This window comes from Erpetoichthys calabaricus, chromosome 3 (assembly GCF_900747795.2).
Source record: "Erpetoichthys calabaricus chromosome 3, fErpCal1.3, whole genome shotgun sequence".
Lineage (NCBI taxonomy): Eukaryota > Metazoa > Chordata > Cladistia > Polypteriformes > Polypteridae > Erpetoichthys > Erpetoichthys calabaricus.
Genome location: NC_041396.2, coordinates 37,684,787 through 37,710,088, shown reverse-complemented (window position 1 = coordinate 37,710,088; position 25,302 = coordinate 37,684,787). Strand labels below are relative to the sequence as shown.

The window sequence follows — 25,302 nt, the reverse complement described above, 5'->3', positions numbered from 1 at the left end:
GAGAAAAAAGCCCATAATGACAAAGAGAGAATGTGCAAACTACAAACAGATGTCAGCTTAGGAGTGGAAATCGAAGCACTGTGCCACCCTGCTGTGAGAGCCCTGTTCTGTCTTTTAGTGCTCTTAGATCCACTTTGAGTTGTGACTTGGAGGGCACTGACTCACATTCCAGACATCTTGGGTCCAACATAATTGTGTGATGCAAATTCAGACACACTAATGAACAATCCAGAGTAGCTGGTTTCACTTTCCATGTCACGGGCTGATATCGTTGCACATCTGGGTAAGTGGAAGAAAGCACAGTGTGGAGTCAACCTACTTAGCAAATAAAGCCTAATCATCTATATTGGAAATGAACGTACAGTAGCTGAAAGATACAGCTCAGCTCTTTGGGCCGATTGAGCTGACAACCAGCAGGCCCCAAGTTTAAGTTACTCTCAATAATAAAGATTTTCAGAAAGCATGAAAGAGGAACATGCAAGGACTCGACTTGAAATCCCTGAGGCTCTGCGTTAGAGGAAAGCTGATGTAACTCCTCCCTTCCTCATGCTGTACAACAAACCAGAAATAAAAGAAAATGCTGTATTTTCCTGGCAGAAGTTCAGTAACCCTGTAGAAAGCCAAAAGGGAGGAGCGCCACGGATCGCGAAGGCTGGCAGCATGCAGGAGGCTGGATGAGGAGGTGGCCTCTCAATTTCTTCCTCTCCCTTTGCTGACAGGGCCAGTCGGGATCTGACTGCCAAGGCTAAATGGTGAGACTTCTTTTGTTCTTTGTTAAAGTGTGTTCTCTGTGGGCTCATGGGATATCATATGGGGAGGAGGGATTGGTAAATTGGGGCATACTCTTCTTAATGTTGCTAAAACTGGCTGTAGGTGGAGCAAGGAGTGAAGCAAGATTAGTGTGGTCAGAAGTTGTTGGACTCAGACACCTGGGAGATGCCTGATGTGGATTACTTTGAGAAGTCACTTTGTAACAATTTTCCTTAAGCAAAGGTGCTAAACTAAATAAGTGACATTTTCACCACCATTTCTAGAAACTGGTTGAACAGGTATCTACTCCAACACCAATGTCAGCAGTCAATCCAGCCTTCAGCTGATACTTGACACTACCCAAATAGCAAGTTCAAATGTAAACTAGGGAGCCAACTAAAAGTGTAGATTGTGTTACCACAGATTAATGAGAAATAACAAGATATGACATCCATGTTTGAGATGAATGTTAAAGATCTTTGGTTGATAATCACAGCCAGACACTGTACAATCAAATCTGTTTTTTATATAGTGTCTTTAATATGAAACATACTACATACTTAGTAGCATAGATAGATAGATAGATAGATAGATAGATAGATAGATAGATAGATAGATAGATAGATAGATAATTTGAACTTTCCACGTGATCTCCAGTGACTTTGAAAGGCTCTATTCAATCATTTTGAATAGTGTGTTAATTTTTGGGGATTGACATAGCAGCACAGGGGTTAGTGCTACTCACTCACAATACTAGAATCTTGAATAGGAATTCTACTCTGGGTACAGTCTGTATTGAGTTGGCATATTCTCTCTATATGTCTTGCATGGGATTTTCTCCAAGCACTCTGGTTTTGCTGCCAATCGACTGGCACACCTTCCAAGCTTGCTTTCTGTCTTATACCTATATCAGTGAGGTAAAGGCTATGTCACGTTAGACGTCTTTTCCAGTGATTTTCAGTCATAGTGTTTATTTATACAATCGTAGTGAGTTGGTGCGCTCCTTTGAAGGCCGGTTGTGCAATGTGACACATCCAGTGCCTTACTCCAACTAGTTTGAGACTCACTCTGACAAATTCAGACAGATTTGATTTTATCTTTAATTGTAGAGGTGGGCTCTGTGTGCATGACAAGTGACAACCCTCTGGAAGTACAATACATATAATGCAGTGACAAAGAATAAGGAACACTGGCTGTTTTGGACCTGACAAACAGAAAAGAGGCTTATCTCTCTGTTGTCTCATGTTTTATGAACCAAGACAGAATGTGTAAAAGAAAAAACAGGACCAAGACTGTGAATAAACTTGTCATTCCTATTAACCCTTCATTCATCACCGGCTCTGTCAAGCAGCACGTTGTTGGCTGCCAGAATCTGGAGCAGGCATGACTGTGCTGGAAAGTAAGCTTGTAGTCTCTTTACAGTATGCGACATGTCCAACGATTTAGTTGTGTAAATTGGCATGGTCTGGCAATTAGATCAGCACCTGCAGTCGGCAAGTCTGACTTACCCAACGACTAGAAGTCACGTAATGTGGCATCGGCTTTAGGCTCTGGCCTCCGTACTGCCGAACTACATTGTGTGGCTTTGATAACAGATGGATATGTGCATGGATGGATGTTTATTTCTGCCTTATGGGAAGTTATCCATTCATCCATCCATTCATTTTCTAAACTTGCTAATCCAGAGCAGGGCTGCAGTGAAACTGGAGCCTATCCTTCTCTGAAAAAAGATTAAGGGCTACTCTTCATCTCTCAGCAATGAACACAGACAACCCACCTGGAACACCCACTGCGACCAACATTATTCATTTAATGAAAGTTTGCCAGATGTGGGAGACATACTTTATCACCACTGGATCTATTGCTACTGGCACACCATACAAGGTTGGTTTCTGGGTTTGGCCTGTTACTGCTGGGATAGACTTTGGCTCTGTCTGACCATGATACTAAATTTAAACATGTATGGAATGTAAATAGGGTGGATGGAGAGGTGGCATGATGGCACAGTGAGAAGCGATGTGGCCTCACGGATCTAACTTCTTGGATTTGAATCTTTTACCCAGTGACTGTCAGTGTAGAGTTTGGATGTTTTCCCCATGTTTGAATGGGCTTTCCTCTGAGTGTTGTTGTGTTCATCCCACATCCCCAAAACATTAATTAAGTTAATTAGTCTTGTGTACATGAATGACCTTTCCGGGGCTGTTTCCTGCTTGGTGCCTAATGCAACTACTAGTTAAGTCTCTGACCCACAACTGGGTAAAGCAGACATGAGGATGTTATTGATGGATTTTTATTTCCTTTCTAGTTCTGCATGCTTCTTACTGGTTATCACCCAGTATTTTAGGCACTGTGATCTGCATTCAGGCCTGTAGAATATAATTCTGGAACCAGAAGATTCTTTTGGGGTGTCAGTGATGATTATCTTACTTCTAGAAAGCAAAGTGGCACTAGCACCAATGCTTGTAAGCATTGCTATCTATAATGGGTATTTCCAGCAGACTCTAAGTACCAACAGATGGCAGCATGGTAATGTCAGTTAGTGCTGGTGTTAGTGCTCCACCAGTATTCCTTATCCTCTCCAGGTATAAATTTAATTTGAACACATACAGTATCTTCCTTTCAGTTCATATAAGCTGTGTTGTCAGAAGTCAAATCTGAGAAGGTAGATCTTCCTTTAGGGTTTAATACAGGACACTGCCAGTTAATCTTTATTTTATATGGTATCTTTTATATTAAGTGCTACCCCAGAATACTTTGAACAAATAGTTGTTATGTTTTGGTGACAAGAGAAAACACTTGTATTGACCCGCTGATATCTTTTCATTACTGCTCACTTATTTCAAAGTGTTATATAAAGGGTGGCATTATGGATCCAACTTATTGGGCTCATATCTCATGGATTGTCACCATCTATGAGGACTTTGTATGTTCTTCCAATGTGAGTGTGGGTGTGTGGGCACAGAGATGAAGCAACACCTTCTCTGGGTAAGGTTCTTACCTTATGCCCAATGTAGCCAGGATAGACACTGGTCCTCAGTGGCTCTGAATTGGATTCAGATGGCTTTGTTAATGTTACATTATGTAAGGAATGTCAATAGCCTACTGATCTCTGGGCACAGGTGACCTCCCAAGAGTTCATGTAAAAGGATCTAAATGGCTTTATCCATCTTCAGAAACTCCAAGAGATAGCTTGCATTCAAATGGCCCTATATGAAAGGATTTGAATGGTTTGCTAAGTTGGTGGGGTCTCAACTGGTGGGACTTCACCTTAAAATTATTATACAATAATATGTGACCCTGTGTTCGGATTCAGCCTGTTGGACAATGGATGGATGGATGGATGGATGGATGGATGGATGGATGGATGGATGGATGTATGAACGCTCTGGTAATCAGCTACCTGCAGGCAAGCCTCTACTTTAAATATGTCACATGCATACTGGCGTTTTTATTTGAAAGGTACTATATAAGAGATTAAGATGGCCAACCAATATATTGTGTGAGATTATTTGTTTGGCCCTGTGATCTACTTGAGGAGATGAGTTTGTGAAAGAAACTGTGTACTTAATATTACTGTATGAGAATAGCCTGCTGATTTCCATTCATCAGTAAAGCAACATTTAGTCTGCATTTATTTCAAAGGCACTATATAAAAGAGCATTAATCATCTACTGATTTTGAACATTAGTAAAGTTCCAGCAGGTAGTTCAGAAGGTGATATGTGAAAGGGTTTTAGCAGCTTCCAAATTTTTCTTACTTAAAGGTTCCATAAATTTGCTTTTTATTTGGAAGGTGTTACAATCAGAAGAGCTGTCTAGTTTTCTCAAGTGTACATTGGAGAAACGTTACATAAAATGATGTGAATGGCCTGCCAATACAAAGGAAAGGCTGCACTGGTGTTTATCGTTTAAACTTTGTTATGTGAAAGCTTTGTTATCTCTGCCAAATGACAAGCTTCTAGGAGGTACCATTTATTCCAAACTCAACGTACTGAAAGATCTGTGTGGCCACCCCATTTGGTAAGACTCCAGGATTTTAATTCATGGAAGACACATTGTTCTTTAAAATAATCGTGATGATCTAGTGATCTTCATCCAGTATTAAAGTTCTTGAAGTCTGAGGACCCATATGGAGTTCTGTGAATGGTGTGCTGATATTTCTCTGGTGGGGAAGCAACACTAATTGGTATGGATTTAACATTGTATTCTTTCTCAAAGCTCTACTGTACTTCAGAATGGAGTCGCTGATGGTACCCATCCTGAACAGGTCAACAATACATTACAGAACCCACTTACATGTATGCCCACAATCACACAGGGCCACGTCAGAGTTGTCAATTAGTCCAGCCTTCATGTCTTTTGGGTTTTGAGAGGAAAAAATGGACGGCCTGGAGGAAAATTCACGCAGACAGAGGGCAAAAATGCACGTTTCACACTGTCCTCAGCTAGTTATGAGAACTGAAACCAGGACTCTGGGTCCATGAAACAGCAATGCTAACCATTTCACTGCTCACTTTCAATACTTTAAATTCAAGAATGAGTTAAATAGCTTATTAATTTCTGTGTTTGGGCAGATACAATGGTTCTGTGGTAGAACAACAAGGAAACTCAGGTTCAAATCCTCCCAGATGCTCTTTATGTGTAGTTTGCATGTTGTCCATTTGGATTTACTCCGGTCTACTCTCACAGTCCAAAGTAATGCTATTTAGATGGGTTTGTGATGCTAAGCTGGCCTTGAGAGGTGTGTGTTTGCACTGTGATGAGCTGATGGCCTTTCCAGAAGATTGATCCTGCATGATGTTAGCTGAGATAGGCACCTGTGACCTGGCTCTGGATAATCTGGTTTAGAATGAATGAATGAATGAATGAATGAGTGAGTGGATTTCTACTCTCACACAAGCTTTCAAGAGTCTGTTTCCATTCAAAAGGCACCATAAAAATTACAATAATGTCTTTCTGAATCCATTCCTTTGAAGGAAGGTAATTGAAAGTAACTTTCATCACCTAGTAAGGATCCAAATTGTAATTTAATTTAACAGACTCTGTGTTAAATAGCAGCCCTTGAGGATGCAAAAGTCTTTTGTTTGAAAAACACCACACCGTGTTCTTCAGATTTGTCTAAACAGCCTGCTGCTCTCCACCTACTGATAAGATTCCTGTCGCCTGTTCTTGTTTGAGAGGTGCTGTATAAAAGGATTTAAAGGCCATTGAGATACTAAACTTGTCATCAGTCAACATGCAAAGCTCTCCTTAGAATTGAAAGTCAATCCTAAAAACACCCGAGAAACATTTGCAGCAGCTGTCCGCCTCCACCCACAAGAAATATGTGCTTCCCTAAGAAAAACGTACACAACTTTCCCATGAGAACAAAAACTTCCCTGGGGCTTGAACTGTCAGCCAACGAGTCGCCTTTTACCTTGTTGATTTGAATTAGGCCTACGTGTTTGAGAGGACACACCTCCACACTTGACAGCCAGCATCGCAGATTGAGCTGCATAGGCAGGACTGAACAACTCACAAATGTTGCAGAGCAGCTGGGAATGAGAAGTGCTCTGCTTCCAGAATATCTGGCAGATTTCAATATAAGTGATTTCCCAAAAAATCCCTTCCAGTGACTACTTACTTGACATTTTCATTTGATGAAGACATGCAAATCTGTGCAGAAATTCCCCAAGCTGTGAGGCAGGTGGTAGTTACAGAAGCTCCCCTCTGAAGTACGGCATTTTTCTGGGTGAAGTCTGCCGTGTAATTGAAATGTCATTCTGTTTCCAGTCTCAGGCTACCGAGGCTCATCCATTGGATGTCTTTGCTCTGCTGACCTTGTGCTGCATGGAGCCTTTTGTAGGGCTGGTGATGTTGGTGGGTGGGGTGACATGCAGGCAGGGGCAGCCGCTGTTGTTTTAGCTTTTCAGGACAATAGCCGCTTTAATTTGTAACGCTGCTCTCCTGACACAGCACCCGAGGATCAGCCTATTTGCTCAGGCTTCTCTCTGCCAACATCATGACGCCTCACTTCTTTTCATCTGTTTGGCAGAATTCCATCTGACTGCCAACTGTGACTACAAATTATCAGGCAGCCTCTGAGACTCACCTCTGGGAGGTGCCGTGGATTTCCTTGTCCAGGTTTCTTCATGAAGACTGTTGATTTGAAGATTGTCATTCTTGGAGCACTGGGGTAAGAATTATTACCTTATGTATAAAATAAACAGTCTGGGCACAATTTGGGGGGCACCCCTGCCCTCACAGAGAATTCCTAGGACTTGTTTTCTTACCGGTGTATGTTCAGCTGACTAGAGTACTTCAAGATGCCAGGGCTCAGGTCAGTTATACTGCCTTCTCTTGCTCTCTTGGCAGTGTGGGAAAGACATCACTGCTCTACCAGTACATACACAACAAGTTTTATGAAGATTACCGCACCACCTTGGGAGCCAGCGTCCTGACGAAGACCATCACTATCCGGAACAAGACTATCAAGCTGCAGGTGTGTGTGCGTGCAGGGCTGGGATGATATGGGTTTCTTTTTTTGTATTTGTATTTGTATTTTTTTTTCTATTAATTTTATTGTAATCATTCCGTACATATAGATCAATTTTTACAAGAAATAGGATTGAAAGAAAATCAAACCCCACCCCTGAGAAGGAGAGCATGGCCAAAGGAGTAATACTTAAGGCTTGTAAACATGCCTAAATTTAATAGTTTAATAGGGCAAAAAAAGATAAATGGAGAAAGAAATGAAATGCAGAAACAATTATTTCTTCTTATTCTAAAATATTATGGTTAAATCCTGCCAGGTTTTGAAAAAATTCTATACAGATCCCCTAACTGAGAATTTGATTTTTTCCAATTTCAAATAACATAAAACATCAGTTTCCCACTGACTTATTAGAGGAGAGTTAGGATTCTTCCAATTTAACAAATTGTAGTGAATGCAATCACAGTTTGCTTGTCCTTCTCCATTTCAAATCCATCTGGAAGAACACCAAACACAGCTGTTAGTGGGTTAGGAGGGATTGTGACACCAAGGCTGTCTGAAAGGCACTTAAAAATTTTGGTCCAGAATGATGTTAATTTGGTGCAGGCCCAAAACATGTGACCCAGTGAGGCTGGAGCTTGGTTGCAGCATTTGCAGGTTGGATCTTGCCCTGGAAACATTTTGGACAGTTTTAAGTGAGACAGATGAGCTCGATATATAATTTTAAGTTGAGTAATTCTATCTTTTGCGCATATGGAGCTCAAGTGAATTCTCTGCATTGCTACCTTCCACCCCTTTTTTGATATATTAATTAAGAGATCTTTTTCCCATTGTCCTCTTGGATCTTTAAAAGGAAGGGACTCTAATAAAATTTTATATATTGCAGAAATGGTGTCTAAGTCCTCGAAGTTGAGCGGTATTTTTTCCAGCATGGTGGAGGGTATGACATGAGGAAAATCGGGCAGGTTCTGTTTGACAAAGTTTCTAATTTGAAGATAGTCAAGAAATGTGTGGCTTGGAGGTTGAATTTGGAACGTAATTGTTCAAAGGATGCAAAGATATTGTCTATATAAAGATCTCTGAGCAATTTAATCCCAAATCTTTTCCAGATATTAAAAACTGGATATGTTTGCGAGGGTTGAAAGAGGTGGTTCTTTTGCAGGGGTGCCACAGATAAAAGATTTTCCATCTTAAATTGCTTTCTAAATTGGTTCCATATTCTGAGTGAGTGAAGCACAATTGGGTTCTTAGTATATTTGTGATGACTTGCATTTGTTTTTGCATTGTATTTTTTTTTTACACAAATATCTTCTTCTCTTGAACTTGTGGGCACATCTTTTTTTTTGTATGGTTTTTCTATTAAACTTCATGCTACAGGGCACTTCCATTGTTCTGGTGTCATGTAATGGGCTGGAATCCCATCCAAGACAGATGGGGTCTTGTGCTCCTTACTTCTGGGATAGGCTCCCAGTAACTCCATGGGACCACACATGGGATCAGTGCAGGTTAGGAAGTGTATGAAAGGAAAGGTGTGCACATGTGTTTATGTGAATGTACAGATAATTGCATGTGGGTGTGCATGTGTTTATCTGGGTGTGCTCAAGTGTGTGTGTGTGTGAGCATGTGTGTATATGGAAGTGTGCTTGATAGCATGTGGATGTGCACATATGTGTGTATTTGGGTGTGTACGTGTATGAATGTGGTTGTGCACATGTGTGTATAAAGGTGTGTCTATATATGTGTGTGTGCATGTGAGTATATGGGAGTGTGTATGTGTGTACCCATGGCAGCATATGGGTGTGCCCACATGTGTGTAAATGGTTGTGTGCATGTGTGTATAAAGGTGAGCCTGAGTGCATGTGTGCATATAGTTGTATGCTTGTGTGTGTATATATATATATATATCTATATATATATATATTCACGGTATTCGTAGTCTGTGTCACAATCTGATTGTATGGGTGGTTACCTACCAGGTAACGCTTGTGGTTGGCCAGCAATCTGCTAACATCCGCCACGGTGCCCTCAGTTTGTGAGGAGCAGATCATAGAATGGTTGAAATAGTTTACTGTCAAATAAATGCAAAGAGTACACGACACGTGTTTCGCCCTCATTCTGGGCTCATCAGGTGTACACACTCCACTGCACTCCCTCTCGGGAATCGAACCTCGGACGTCAGCGTCAGAGGCGATGCCCCTAACGTTGCGCCACGGCGTGTGGTTCGTTTATTTGACAGCATGTAGATCGGGGTAATTACATTCACGGCATCCGTAGTCTGTGTCACAATCTGATTTTATGGGTGGTTACCTACCAGGTAACGCTTGTGCTTGGCCAGCAATCTGCTAACATCATATATATATATATATATATATATATATATATATATATATATATATATATATATATATATTTTAGTGCTGGGCAGCGATTAAAATTTTTAATCGCGATTAATCACAGACAATCACAACAATCACATTATGTGCAAAATTCAATAATGAACTCAAAAGTAGTGTATTGCAAACACTTTAAACAAATAAGGTGCTTTTTAACAGCAGTATTCCCTTTACATAGTAACAGTTAAAATCCATCCATCCATTTTCCAACCCGCTGAAACCGAACACAGGGTCACAGGGGTCTGCTGGAGCCAATCCCAGCCAACACTGGGCACAAGGCAGGAACCAATTCTGGGCAGGGTGCCAACCCACCGCAGCACACACACACACACACACACACACACACACACACACACACACACACACACACACACACACATACACACACACACACCAAGCACACACTAGGGCCAATTTAGAATCACCAATCCACCTAACCTGCATGTCTTTGGACTGTGGGAGGAAACCGGAGCACCCGGAGGAAATCGACGCAGACACGGGGAGAACATGCAAACTCCACGCAGGGAGGACCTGGGAAGCGAACCTGGGTCAACAGTTAAAATATTTCTTGTAAATCTCAACTTAAACATTAATGTAATCAAATCAAATGTAAAACCAAAGCTATTTGCCACTGTCAAAACATTAATGTTTTATCTAGTTTGTTATAGAAAAATAAGTTACCCTTAGAGTCCAGAGCCACGATCAGAACATTATAACAGGCACCTTCCGAGCAACAGCAAGCTAACATTTCTAAATCAGTTTTCTTTTTTATCTGAACAGATACCAGAAGAAACTTTTTCTTTTATCAGTCAAGTCAAGTTGGGGAGCATGCACTGGTACAGTGTGTTGCTGCACCCACTACATGTCGAAACAGCTCAGAATCCCAGTTGGTAACCCCCCAGGCAGACACGCGGTCCAGTCCTACCCTCTGGAAATTACCCTCTATCTGCCGCAGCCAGGTGTTACGTGGGTGACCCCTTGGGCTGGTCCAGCCACTTGGGTCCCCAACAATGAGGATCTTATGAGCTGGATCACCCTCGGGGAAACGCGCCACATGGCCGTATTGCCGTAACTGACATTCCCTCACAATGCAGGTAATGTGCCTCATTCGGGAGTCCATGAGTAACCGCTCATTCGACACAAAGTCAAACCACCGGTACCTAAGGATTTTCTGGAGAGACACAGTACCAAAGAAGTCCAGTCTTCGTCTCAGGTCACTGGATAGCGTCCATGACTCACAACCATATAGTAAGACAGGAAGCACCAGGACTCTAAAGACTTGGACCTTCGTCCTTTTGCATAGATATTAGGAGCGCCACACACCCCTTTCCAGCGACCTCATGACCCTCCATGCTCTTCCAATTTGTCTACTGACTTCACAGGAAGAGTCCCCAGAGACATGAATGTCACTGCCAAGGTAAGTAAACCTCTCGATGAGGTCGACACTCTCTCTGCAAACAGACACACTGCTGATGGCTGTGCCCAAGAGGTCATTAAAGGCCTCTTTATATCATTATATTATTTTTTTTTTATCAGGGAGCAGCATTAATAGTCTCTGTACAGTAGCAACTCCTTGAGGTCTAATATTTTTTCCAAAAAAATCTCAGTTTTTGGTTTCAAGCAATGGTTTCACACATAAATCAACATAAAATGACTGTTGCTACCTGTTGTGCCTGGTGTCAGCGCCTGTTTGCAGTTTACAGCAGCAGTGGCTGCGCAGGGGGGCGGCTCGACGGCCAGCAGGAATGCATGGTGGACTGGCTGTCTTTGTGAGTGGAGGTGTCAGTTGCAGTGCGTGGGAGTGTCAGTTGCAGTGAGACGCAATATGGTTTGTACCTCCTGTCATTGTAAGTGTCCGTCCTCCCAGGCAAATGTTGCCATAGGTTCATCCGCTACACCAATGTGTTCAGCACCACAGTCAGCTGGAGACTGATCAGCTGATGCCAGTACCTCACTTTTGTTTTCGGCCTACATCTCCAGATCACTTGCATCAAAATTGGAGTCCAACAAATCAGAGTCCGATTCATCGATAATAAGAAAAAAGTCATCCGTGGATTATTTTGCTTTGAGCATTCACTTTGGTATCTATCCACATGACATATTAGAAGCTGTTTGCTCTTCGCTACTCATGCAGGTGCAGGGAATCGAGGTCAAATCAAAATATCTTTCAAAATAATAATAATAATAACAAAAACTGCGCGATAAAATAATTGTCGGCATTAATTAATTAATGCGTTAACGAGATAATAAAGAGTTAACTTGCCCAGCCCTAATAATATATATTATATATATTGAATTCAAGTCATTTTAGTTTATTTTGTATAGCGCTCTTCTCTGAGTGCAGACACAGAATGCTGTGCAAGCTCTCAGAAAGATATGAAGCATTGCTTTCGCAAATTACTAAAAAATGAATTAATATACATAAAGATGCAGATTTGTTTAAACCCAGAGGAAACAAACTGGAAACTAATTAACATAAGTGGAAACAAACAATATCTGTCTATTAATGAATTGATTTACATTTATGTATAAGTTATTGTTTACTTTATCCAAGGCAACTTACAACATTTATGGTACAATTGGTTACATTTCTTTTTGGTATTCCAAATGGAGCACAGGCAGGATAAGTGACTTGTCAGTAGTAGGACTTGAATCCACAACCTCATGGTTTGAGGTCCAGAGCCTTAACCACTACACCACAGTGCCAGCCTGGATGAAGTATGTAAGTTTGTGTGCATGTGTGTGTATGTGGGTATGTCTGTTGCTCTAATGATGTGTGTGAGGGTCTGGCACTGTGTCTAAAGCACTGCAGTTTAATCCAAAAGGCTCTTGATCCAATTTTTCTCACTCAATAGCAGTGTGACGCCAAGTTATTTGCTTGAACAAGCCACTAAGAAAAACAGTTCTGCTACAGCTTTAAGCAATAAAGACCCTTGAGAAGGTTCTGTTATAGAAAGACACGGCAGAAAGCAATTACGTAGATCTCATTTTGAAGATTTTATACAGACTGACAAACCATATGTATTTGGAAACAGAGGACAAAGAATTGCAGAACAAAATCCTAAATAAAATGGGTCCTACTGCTGACAACTAAAAGCAGTTTGTGCAACAGTAAGGATATAAAACAAACTGTTGGCCAGATGTAATTGAACAGTTGGAACTTGTAGTCATTTACTGAAAGACCTAACATGAAAATAAATAATAAGAGTGCACAGCAGGTTGCAGTGCCTATAAAAGTATTTACACCCTTGGACTTTTTCACATTTTATTGTTGTACAACATTCAATCACAGTGAATCTAATTTGTCTTTTTTGACAATAATGAAGAGCAAAAGACTCTCTCTGTCTCTGCAAAGTGGTCGAAATGAATTACAAGTACAAAGCTATTCACCCATTTGATTCAGTATTTGTTCAATGAACCTTTGGCAGCCATTGTAGAGCTGAACACGATCAGATTCAGTGCCAACATTTGACATTGGAGCGTACCTACTTTGCGGTTGGCCAGGTGCCATGCTCCTGCATACTGTACTGCAGTCTCCCCTCTTGTTTCCCATTCTATTCTACTATCAGATATACAGAACTCTGTTCTGTTTGTAGGTCCAAAACACCCACGTTCCTAATTGCTTGTACCTGCATTCTACGCATTGTATTTCCAGCTGAGCTCTCAGATACACACAAGCCTAACCCTACAACTTAAGGCAACAGCCAAACCTGCTTGATCTTTGTTGGGCTGAGATGCAGACTGGTTGGAAGGAGTCACTGGGGATGTCAGGCTACACGATTGCTAGTCAATAGAATTAACTGTGACTGCCACCGAATTGCTAACAATATACAAAGGAAGCCTGCAGCTGAAAATTGAAAGAAAAATCGTGTAATGTGACGTGGCAGCTCTCTCCAAGTAGAAGAGCTCAGGTACCTTCATTTGTTGTTCAAGAGTGAGAGTAAAGGCAGTCATCAGACCAGACTGTGCTAATGAAATAAGAACTCAGCTCCTGGACTAAACTTTTCACATAATGATCAATATGGAGTCCCATCCATTATGATTCTACATTGAGCCCTTCTAGTCATATTTCCACACATTGTTTTTACGTTGGACTTTATTTGTTTCTAATTGTTTTTGTTTTTTTTTACTTAGGCTTTTTTTAAAAGTTTTTTTTATTGTTAAAATGTTTTTGTTCTTATTGTGATATTTTATATCTTGTTTTTGCTACCAGTTTCCACCATTTTTGTGTTTTTTATCAGCAGCCATCATCGTTTGTGGTTGGCAGAATTGTGGGGTTGCCTCCATGTGAAGCAACTTCATGTGACGACATGACTGGAATGCTGTTTACAATGATGGTGCTATGAACTTTATGAATATTTAAAACAAATCTTTGTGGTACATGTAGTGAGTTCTAAATGTCTTTAGGGAGTTTCTTTTTGACCAACAATTTTTGGTTAATGTTTTTGTTTTGGTACTTTGGTTTTGTTTTAATCTCTGGCTTTTGACCCCTTCCATGTTTAAAGAGTTTGGTTTTTGGCTTCACTTCCTATTTTTTGATTCAGTTCTGCTTTTTTTTTCCTTTTGAGGCAAAATATCCACCTATATTCATGAACTTGGACCTCACTGTCTGTGATAAGATGAGTGCACTCTTAAAGAGTTGCCAAAATGGTTCTTTATAATGATAACATAGCAGAACCAGTTATAGTTCCCAGAAGATCCATCCACGTGAAGGTTCCAGAAAGAACCTTTATTTATTAGATCTGTAACAGGTTTCATACTGTAAAGAGGATGTAACAAATTTGTGAAACTTCAACAGGTTGCTGATTTCAAAAGGACCATTGCTGCATAAAATAACCCCAGCTAAGTTCAGGATTTCTTGATTTGTTAGTATCCTGTTAGGTAGCCTATTGTTCATTAAAGATTTCCATTTATTCCACATATTAGCGACCTTTTCAAAGCCCATGGCACCAATTTCATATGAAAGGAACCCTTCCCAGAATGAAATGGGTCTCAGTTGAGCAAAGTTTCTACAAGGAGCACACAACCCAGTAAAGTGTCATTAAAGAACCAGTACTTTTAAGAGTGTAGTTGACCAAAGTTCTTTTCCATGGTACTACACAAAATTTATAAGTTGATGAGAACTGAATTGCAATTTTTAAAAAAAAAAACGCTTCTGCTCTGCGATATTCCTCTAATGTCAACTTCTTGTCTTCAGATCTGGGACACAGGAGGTCAAGAGCGTTTTCGCTCCATCGTCTCCACCTACTATAAGGGTTCAGATGGTTGTATCCTGGCCTTTGATGTGACTGACACAGATTCCTTTGAGGCTCTTGATTACTGGAAGAAAGATTTCCAAGAAAAGATCATCCCTAAGGATGCCAGCTACCCTTTTGTAGTCTTGGGGAATAAGATCGACATTCCAGACAGACAGGTAATCTTCCTCTTAGAACTCATTGTGAAGTCAAAGAAAATAAAGGAATAAAAGAAGGAGTAATTATAGTTTGAAGACAAGTTATATTTTTCAGAGAGGAGACATTCTTGAAAAAATTCCCTGTGTGAAGGGGCTTCCTGTTTGTGGACTACTTTCATTATTTATTTGACAATATTTTACCTACAAATACAATCATTTTGCACATTGTGAGCAAACAAATGGATGACTTGATACTTGGATTATTAGAAACGAGTAACATGAGATTTTTTCACATCATTTGCCATTGGCCAGCATTGGTCTGTATTGGGTTCTGTTCAATCAGAAACTTTGCTCTGTCCTTTTCCCACAAAAACATAAGATTAAAAATTTCTTTAGACCACCACTACATACTACATGGGGTAAGTAATAAATAAAAATATTTAATGCAGGAAATTACACCTTTATGATAAAGATTAAATCAATAGGTGTCTGCAGCAAACATGATCAGAAGTACTTGATGTTGTGCAAGACACATCAGCTGACCCCAGGGGTTCACCCCCTAATGGGACACAAAGGGTCAAAGTTACCCCTTCTCACAAAACTTAAAAAAAATGGGAATCAGTACTAAAGGCACATGCAGCATCGCTTATGCTGTTTAGAGGTCGCTGATCACAAATAAGATAATATTATTGATGTTTGATTCATTATCTGTGGTCCTGGCCTTCTATGAGCAACTCACAGTAAGTTAATAATGTCAAATATAAACACTTAGGTGATCATTTTTGACTATTTCAAGGTCAGTGATTACAAATATGATATTATTTGTGATTTTTAATCCATTACTTGGGATCACGTTCTCTATGGATCTCTATCAGAGGGTGAAAAATGTCAAAATTCTATTACAGCTGAGATAATTTGAACTCTAAATATTTAAACTGAAGCACACATTATAACATTTCAAATATTTCCAAACAATTCTAGTTTATTATGTACTTCTACCTCAAGTAAATAATTAGTACTAGGGTGTTGTACCGTGTTAGCCATTATGAATGTAGAGAAAAGCCAAGCAAAATGACACCTTTTATTGGCTAACTAAAAAGATTACAATATGCAAGCTTTCGAGTACATCTTGCCTGAAGAGGGGGCCTGAGTTGCCTCGAAAGCTTGCATATTGTAATCTTTTTAGTTAGCCAATAAAAGGTGTCATTTTGCTTGGCTTTTCTCTAAGTAAATCATTAAATTTCTTATGAACAGCACAAATTACAGCGTCTTACACTAATTCAGACTTTTAATTTGAAAGGAGACAAATTAGGAATATCCAAAAATCTGTCAAACTGATCAAGGTTTTTAGACAATAGAGTTCAGATGGGAATTTTATTTAAATTGTAGGCCCATTGAGTTCAGCGTCACTTTTTCAAGTTAGGTTTCAAAACAACAAGTTCTCACAAATTTCTCTAGTGTAGTTGAGTAATAGGGGCGGCACGGTGGTGCAGTGGGTAGCGCTGCTGCCTCGCAGTTGAGAGATCTGGGGACCTGGGTTTGCCTCCCAGGTCCTCCCTGCGTGGAGTTTGCATGTTCTCCCCATGTCTGCGTGGGTTTCCTCCGGGTGCGCCGGTTTCCTCCCACAGTCCAAAGACATGCAGGTTAGGTGGATTGGCGATTCTAAATTGGCCTTGGTGTGTGCTTGGTGTGTTTGTGTGTGTCCTGTGGTGGTTTGGCACCCTGCCTGGGATTGGTTCCTGCCTTGTGCCCTGTGTTGGCTGGGATTGGCTCTAGCAGACCCCCGTGACCCTGTGTTCGGATTCAGCGGGTTGGAAAATGGATGGATAGTTGAGTAATAGAAATGCAATGAAAAATTCTTTAAATTTGAAGAGAGGTTAATCAAGAGCAATAAAATGATTTACAAGTTCAGCTAAACTTCTCTTTAAGTCCAATAAAGCAAATAAAGAAAAACACGCTAAGAAGAAAGATTAGGTCCTTTTTTATTTTGTAAAAGGACTATCATGTTCAGTAGTTATTCGACACATGTTTGTGAGAAGCTCTTCAACTTAATTTAAGACATTTGTTTAATTTAATTCAGAAGCAGAAAGTGAAATTTAGATATGAAGTCATTTTAATTTAGAGAGTGTAAAATCAGATTCAGTGGCATGTTTCTTAAGTACAGTTGAAAAGTCCTTTAAATAATATACGGCATATTACACTTATTCAAATGTGAAAATGAGAAAAGTCCATCAGGTTCAGTTTAACCTGATCGGAATACACCTGAAAAAATCTTGATGTTTAAATAAAAACTCTGAATAACAGAAATGTTTATATGAGAAATGTGTTTAATTTAGAGAGGGTAAATGAGAAACAGATACTAAGCATAGATGAGACGTTTTTATCGGGTTAGAGGCAGGCCTGTCATTTATAGCTGAATGCCGATCAAATTTTATTGAATTAACTCTTCAAGTTCATATAAAAAGTCCCACTAGTTGAAATAAAAAAAATGAAAATGATGTTCAAATGAGAAATCCTTTTAATTTAGAGGGGCAAAATGAGAAATGAAGCAAAATGGCACCTTTTATTGGCTAACGAGAACAAATACAATAAGCAATCTTTCGAGGAAGCACAAGCCGTTTCTTCTGGCAAGATGCTTGGTTACAAGTTGCCTGAAGAAGAGCCTGAGCTTCCACGAAAGCTTACATAGTGTAATTGTTTTAGTTAGCTAATAAAAGGTGTCATTTTGCTTCACTTCTCATTGCATCCATAACGGCAAACACGATACAACACTCTACTACTAGAGGCAAAATGAGAAACAGATACTAAGCCATAAGTTAGATTTATTTTTTCAAGTTGGGTAAAAGCCCACCAGTTTTAGTTTTAGTTTAGAAATTGTGTAAGTATATCTGAGAAACTTTCCAAGTGCATTTAATAAGATCCACTAGTTGAAATGAGGAAAATTAAGCCCGCGGGTAATGTTCCTTGACTTCAGGGAGAAGTTATCCCTGCTTATTATTATTTCTTGTCTACACTACAGGTTTCATTTCGACAGGCATCGGACTGGTGTGAGCAGCGGAGTATTCCTTATCTGGAAGTGAGTGCCCGGGACAACATTAATGTTCAACTAGCCTTTGAGACCCTAATTCAGAATGCCCTGGTTAAGGTAAGTTGAAATAACTAATGTCTGCTAATAGAGTGTCCTAAGTGGCCTGGTGGCTGCAGTTGTGACTACCCTGTCATGCTGTTTCTATCTTTTGTCACTGTTTGGGTTGTTCACTGTCCCAATATGAAGCCTTTCATTAGTTTTCTCTTCCTTTGACAGTACATGGAGCCAACAGAGAGCTACCTCACAGAATCCATCAAGCTGAAATCAGAAAAGGATGATAGGAAACACAAAAAGAAGAAGAAATGCTGCTGATATAGGTTTCTAAAGGAGTGCCCAGAGACATTCTCTGCAAGACATTGACTTATAAAGGCTGTGCATGGAATATGCTACTGTGCACAGGAGACAAAGGAGTTTACTCAGCTCTTGTAGAGTGGAGACCACCAGGTCACGGCAGGGAGACCACACTTTACTGACATTCAGGCTCATGAGGTGCTTCATTTTTCAGAAAGCTGCCTTCAAGAAAATCAAATGAAGCACTTTGAACATGTTTCTCAATGAAGAGACTATGAAAGCCATTTTGCAGCACATTGTTTAGATTGCTTTACAGGTTTGATGGGAGCTTCATTTCTTCACTAAAACTGTGTGATACCTCACATGATTGAAAGGATTAATGAACGAAGAGTTCCTAAACAGAAATTAAACAGAATAGGTGAGGGAGGATTGGAAAGATAAGTCTTCAACACTCTGTGAAACATGTCCTCCACTAAGGCCATGTGATAAAGAATAATAAAAGTTACAAGTGGCTGTGTGGTAGCGCTGCTGCCTCACAGTAAGGAGACCTGGGTTTGCTTCCCGGGTCCTCCTTGCGTGGAGTTTGCATGTTCTCCCCATGTCTGGGTGGGTTTCCTTCAGGTGCTCCGGTTTCCTCCCACAGTTCAAAGACATGCAGGTTAGGTGCATTGGCGAGCCTAAATTGTCCCTAGTGTGTGCTTGGTGTGTGTGTCCTGTGGTGGGCTGGCGCCCTGCCCGGGATTTGTTCCTGCCTTGCATTCTTGTGTTGGCTGGGATTGGCTCCAGCAGACCCCCATGACCCTGTGTTAGGATATAGCAGGTCGGAAATGACTGAGTGACAGCTGGCTGTATAATATTATGATGTAAATTAACAGCAAGGCAAACAATCTTCAGTAGAGAAGACAAGAAGACATTACTGGTACTGCCACAAGTGTGCAGCAGAGAGCATCCCTGCATACCAGCGTGCCCAGTGCATCAACAAAGGAGCATTGAACCATACCTGCAACCAACACCTGCTCCAATCTGGCACTTTATTATTAATGTTTCCTCAGATTTGCAAAGAAAATGTAGTGAAAATAAAAGGGAAGATCAACTGTGGAATTTTTTATTGTCCATTTCTTTAAAATATAGAGTTGGCACCACACACATATTATCGGCTCCTAATCATCTAAGTGAGCACCCGAAAGTCTAAGGTGATAAACCTAGTCTTGTGATTATACAGGTGCAGAAATTATCATGGGATCATTGTCATCTTATGTCACATCAGTTCAACACTAGTTATGAGAAACAATTTGCCTATAACTGAATTTGCAATAAAATTCAGTGTTTATTTGGAAATAAATTTGAGATAAAAATGGGGTTTCCTTTCCAGTAAAATCTGTGTCATTCAAACCAGAAGAAAGGCATTTAGTTCCTGTCTGGAAGCATTTTCATGCATTAATTTTGCATGCCTCTGTCTGTCATTTAGTATTTAAATAAAGATTTCTAGTGAAAAAAAGACCACAGGAAGTGTGTATGTCCTAAACTACGATAAGGCAGTTGATGGATAAAGGCAGGAGATGCGGGTTTGACAGCAGAGACTTTCCATGTACTGAATGTGCTGGAGACAACACAGTAGTATGCACAGTGGTGTGTTTTAGTGTGTCACCGCAAAGAAAACATGCATGAAAAACATACTGCACTGCTCTGTGATGATGTGAATTTGAGGAATACATAGTACTGAATTTTCTGGTGTGGTACGGTGTGCATGCTTTGCACAGATCCAGAGAAGAACACAGTCAAATATAGACTCGTGAAAGATTTTGGAATTTAGGAAGGATTTAGTGCCTTATTTTAAACTACCAAAAAAAAAAATTAAACCCCAAAAAATATTTTAGTGAGTTTCACATTTTGCAATTGCAAAATCATGTAGAAAACTAATTTTAGAGTCAGTTTTACAAAGCTGTATGAGAATGGAAACTTGCCTGTTTTGTTCATCACCATTTAGGAAATTGTAATTTGGTTATATTATATGATAGATATGTGTGACCGTGTACTGGAAAGACAGACTGCCAGATCAAAATTTCAAATGGCAATCAGGTCATCCCATTTAATATTAAGGAAAAATAAACGAAAGTAACATCTGTCTTGGTGTGGTTACCCTGAATCTTGGGCCAAAACAACTAAAAAATTAATGATATTAATTAAATTCAAAGTCACTTTGAGTATAACCTGCTTACTTTGTGGCCAGCCTCGCCATGTGACGACATGAATTGGAGGAAGCTTGAGCCCTCACTGATTCCTTACTGGAGAGAGGAAACTACACAATAAGAGAGTGTCCATAACAAGTGCAACATTTAAAAACTGTACACAAGAAATAAGATGAAGAGATGGAGAAATACATAAAAAATAAAACAAAATTAATTAGAAAAAGAGATAAAATATTCAAAATAAGGCTCAACCATGGTAGATTCTGATGCTGGCAAATTGTGACTCAGGAACCTACCGATGAGTAAAATGTTAAGCATGTGTGGAAAGAAATAACGAAGTAGCAAATATTAAGTTCAAAATGTGACAAATGTTGGTTTTGAACAAATTGTTTATCAGTTTACATTTACATTTAGTAAACTTATCTGACACTTTTATCCAAAGCAACTTACAAATGAGGTGAAGATAATCGAGTAAACATCGGTCTGGGGGACTGCTTAGGGACAATTGTTACAAAAGTGTACAAAATTGATCATCACAAGTGAAGAACTCAGATCAAAATACAAGTGAGTTACAATTCTTAGGTTACAAAACCTGTCAGTTAGACATATTGACCAATCAGGAGTGTCTTTGGATGCTTCTTAAACAAAGTGAGGGAGTTGGAAGTTCAAATGGAAGTAGGCAGCACATTCCAGCTAGGAGCTACACATGAAAAGATTCTGGATTAAAATTTGATGCCAGTACCAGAAACCTTTCATCAGAAGACATGAGTGTTGAAACAGAGCAAAGGACATCACAAGTGTCTCTATAAAGTTTATTGGTGACAACCCAGTGACTACCCTGTGGACAAGCATCAAGGACTTGAACTTAATGCATGTTGCTACAGGAAGCCAATATAGTGATCTCTATCCTTAGCATCCTTCTTCCAATATACCCAGTATCTCTCCTCTGCACATGTTCAAACCAACACAATCTCACCTCTCTGACTTTGTCTCAAAAATGTCCAACCTGAGCTGACCCTCTAATGTCCTCATTTCTAATCCTGTCCATCCTTGTCACACCCAATGCAAATCTTAGCATCTTTAACTCTGCTACTGCCAGTTCTTTCTCCTGGTTTCTGGTCAGTGCCATTTTCTCCAACCCATATAACATAGCTGGTCTCGCTAGCATTCTGTAGACCTTCCCTTTCACTCTTGCTGATACCTATCTGTCACAAATTACTTGTGACACTCTTCTCCACCCATCCCACCCTGCCTGCACTCTCTTTTTCATCTCTCTTCCAGACTCCCCGTTACTCTGTACAAGTAAGCCCGCGATTCGCTAGCAAATCGGAAATCCAAGAATGGCAATCAGTTTCTGTTCCGTCCGATATTTGGATGGATGACATATCATGGAGGGTGGGTGCGTCTGGGGAAATGTCATTTAATTCAATAAGCATATCTGTACTAAAGCGGTTTCATTTTGTGGAGACGTGATTCTGTTGCCTTTGCTGACACCGACTGCTGGCAGAGTGGAGCACAGCAAGTGTAGTTTACAGGTTGTGATGTTCGTGTGCCAGCCACTGAGTCGGGGAAGCCGCTGGTTTGAGTCTGTGACCATTATGTGATCTATATTACTGGCACAGTGGATTAGAGCAAGTGTAGCTCACAGGTTGTGTTGTTTGGGCGCCACCTACTGACTCTGGGAAGCCGCTGCATTTGACTCTGGGGCAATATGCGCCTCGGTGGGAAGCCGCTGCGTGATGAAATATCATGGAGGGTATATGCGGTGGTGTGGGCGGTCGCGTCCGGGCGGCTGTACAACCTGGCGTGCACGCTTTACCTCAGGTGTAGTTCACAGGTCGTAGGCATGATAAAGTTTCCATTTAATTCAATAACCCTATTTGAACTAAAGCGGTTTCTTTGTGTGGGCACCTTCGTTCATTGTTTGTATCCATGACTGTACAGGTTGTGTTGTCTGGGCGCCACCTACTGACTCTGGGAAGCCACCGCGTTTTGGGAAGCCGCTGCATTTGACTCTGGGGCGGGCGCCACGGCGCAGCACATTGTGTTATTTGGGCGCCACCTACTGACTCTGGGAAGCCGCTGCGTTTGACTCTGGGGCGGGCGGCGCCGCGTTTTGGGAAGCCGCTGCGTTTGACTCTGGACTCTGGGGCGGGCGCCAAGACCGCAGTGCGCATGCGCCTCGGTGTGTCCGCCATGCATATATTAACTTTGGTTTAGTAATATAGATGTAACTGTAACTCTGTTACAGAATATACAGAAATGGTGTTCCCTTATCCAGATTCCAATATTAGTGAGATATGCTGAGATTCTAGCTGATACCATGTGGTCTCCTAAAGGAAATGAAAATGGTGTACTTTCTATACTGGCTTACCAGCAGGTAGTAGTGCTGCCTCTGAACAAGAACTAATATTGGCAATGCAGTGAGGTGGCTAATGTAGAAGGTTAATTAAATGCATTGGCTTCACTGTTGTCCATTCAGCAATTAGGTCTAACTGAAGGGATTTAGGAGAAGGCCGACTTGCACTTAGCAGTCTGGAGAGTGTATTCAGTACTTTTACATTACACCTCTTTGATTAGTGGATACAGAGCCACACTCTTTCCTGCTGATGCATTGGACCAGGCTGCTGGTGACCTTTCTTCTGGTTATTTCCTATGTGGAGAATCATTCAGTTTTGTAGTCTATTAATGTCTTGCTCAGAAGCGGTAACCAAGCTTTCCTGTTTCACATCTTGCCCTGAGTACTTGAGGTGACCTCACACTCACATTCACTCATTGACTTTCACTCCCTGCCTTCTCAGTAGCCAGCTCCTGTTACCAGCACAGGTACGGAGTTCCAAGCGTCTCCTCCCACTATACTGCAGACCTCTTCAGTACTGATAAACACACTTGTAAGTCGTGGCCATTCAGTACAGCAAACCTTTGGAGGACATTCAGTTGAACAGAAGTGAGAAGGTAGGTGCAAGTGTGTTTTGTGCCTTGACAAATTAGAATCCCTGTGGCTCCTGTTGTTTTTTATTTTTTATGCAGCTCCTTGTCTGCCTAAAGAGAGGAGATTTGTGTGTTTTGCTTGCTGCTCTGAAGGCAGGACCTCATGTCAGGACTGTTCCAGGCTTTTTGTAGATCTTCAGCACCAAGTAGTGCAACATTTCAGGGCTGAGCTGCACAATCAAGGTTATGGGCCAGTAATACCTGAACAAAGCTAAGTCAGGGCAAGTCTTGATGGCATCTGTTTTTTGAACTTGAAATTCCAAAGGAATTAAAAATTCCATGTGGTTTTGGGAGATTACATGCTGTTTTACAGTGATTAGTGATACCTGGCCTGGTTATGTATGGTCTGTGTGCAGTTTGCGTGTTCTTCATGTGTGTAAGTTAATGTAAAGTATTACATGTAGGAAGTGGAAATGTCAGATTTGAATACACATCGGGAGATCTGAAACTTGAAAACACAACTAACAAGAAGAACCTAGGAGTCGTAGTGGACTCATCATTGTCTACACTAAATCATACTAAACTCATTACAAAAAGTTTACAGAAGTAATTGGAAGGCTACTAGGATGTTAGGTGATACAGCATGATGTGTGGAGTACAAGTTAAAGGTAGATATGATAAGACCTGCACTGGTGAGGCCTCACTTGGAGTTCTGAGTTCAGTTTTGGTCTCCATATTACAAAAGAGATGTAACGGTACTAGAGAATGACCAACTAGGATGACTAGAACAGCAACTAGGATGATTCCAGGGCCGTTAAGTATGAGCTACAAGGAGAAATTCAAGGAGTTGAAACTTGTCAGTTTAAGCAAATGGAGATTAAGAGGTGACATGATTGAAGTTTTTTAAATTATAAAGGGAATTTGCACAGTGGGTTGCATCTGTTACTTTATAATAAGAACACAGGGACACAACTAGAACTTGTTTTGGGCAAAATTTATATAAATGTTAGAACGTTTTTCTTCACACAAGCAACCATAGACACTTATATTCTACTAACTGTGTAAGCCCGTGCTGTAAAAAGCCCGGGGTCCTAGAAACTATTGAAATCACCAGAAAAAAAAATGGAAATGTAGATATGTCAGGTATTTGAAAGGAACTACTATGGTCATCTCTCTCTTAGGAGGTTTTGTTTTGCCGACGTGCTCACATCACTTCTGTAGTAGTGGCTAAGCGAGTGACTCTTTTCTCCGGATGTTTCGATTTGCCGACATGCTGGCCTCGCTTGTGTATCCTCGGAGGTGAAGCTCTTACCCCGACTCCACCTCTCACTTCCAGTGCCGAACAGACAGACACACACACTTCCACACGTAGACATTTATATATAAGATGTAGGTTTTTCTCTAGCTGCTCCTGCCCCACATATTCAAGATTATTGTTTGGTGACTTTAAATTGGACACTCTTCAATGAACTGCCATCTTGACCAGGGTTGGGTACTGCATTCTGCCAGGATTGACACAAGCAGTTTAAGGAAATGGAAGGATAGAATAGGAAAATGAGAACAGATCATGAGCACATGGGTTGGTGCTGCTGTCAACCTTACTCAGGGACCTGCGTTCAGACCCTGTGGTATATTATTCCAACAGTACTTTCATTTTTGTTGGGCACTGTCTCTTAGGAGAATATAAACTGGCCATGTCAGATGGAGTGTTACTGTGTGAAGGACACCAAAGGGCAGACATCAAATGCAAGCTTCCCTTAGTTCTTGTGCCACAGGCTGCTGGGATGGTTTTTAGGT

The 25,302-nt window shown here is 40.7% G+C and overlaps 2 protein-coding genes across 2 annotated transcripts in view; both read left to right on the top strand.

Annotated features, from left to right (window-relative positions):
* Positions 1 to 595: 595 nt before the first annotated feature.
* LOC114647918 (ras-related protein Rab-7b-like) lies at positions 596 to 19,481 on the top strand. The gene is made up of 7 exons (XM_028796620.2): positions 596 to 752; positions 6,784 to 6,924; positions 7,104 to 7,230; positions 14,812 to 15,027; positions 18,026 to 18,151; positions 18,311 to 18,893; positions 19,228 to 19,481. The coding sequence occupies exons 2-6, from the start codon at positions 6,881 to 6,883 to the stop codon at positions 18,404 to 18,406; spliced, it is 609 nt and encodes a 202-aa protein (XP_028652453.1). The 5' UTR covers positions 596 to 752; positions 6,784 to 6,880; the 3' UTR covers positions 18,407 to 18,893; positions 19,228 to 19,481.
* A 3,598-nt stretch (positions 19,482 to 23,079) lies between these two features.
* LOC114647917 (solute carrier family 26 member 9-like) overlaps positions 23,080 to 25,302 on the top strand; it is an 81,215-nt gene continuing 78,992 nt past the window's right edge. The window contains exon 1 of the mRNA XM_028796619.2: positions 23,080 to 23,529. The gene's annotated coding sequence lies outside the window, so the exon portion shown is untranslated. The remainder of the gene's footprint in view (positions 23,530 to 25,302) is intronic.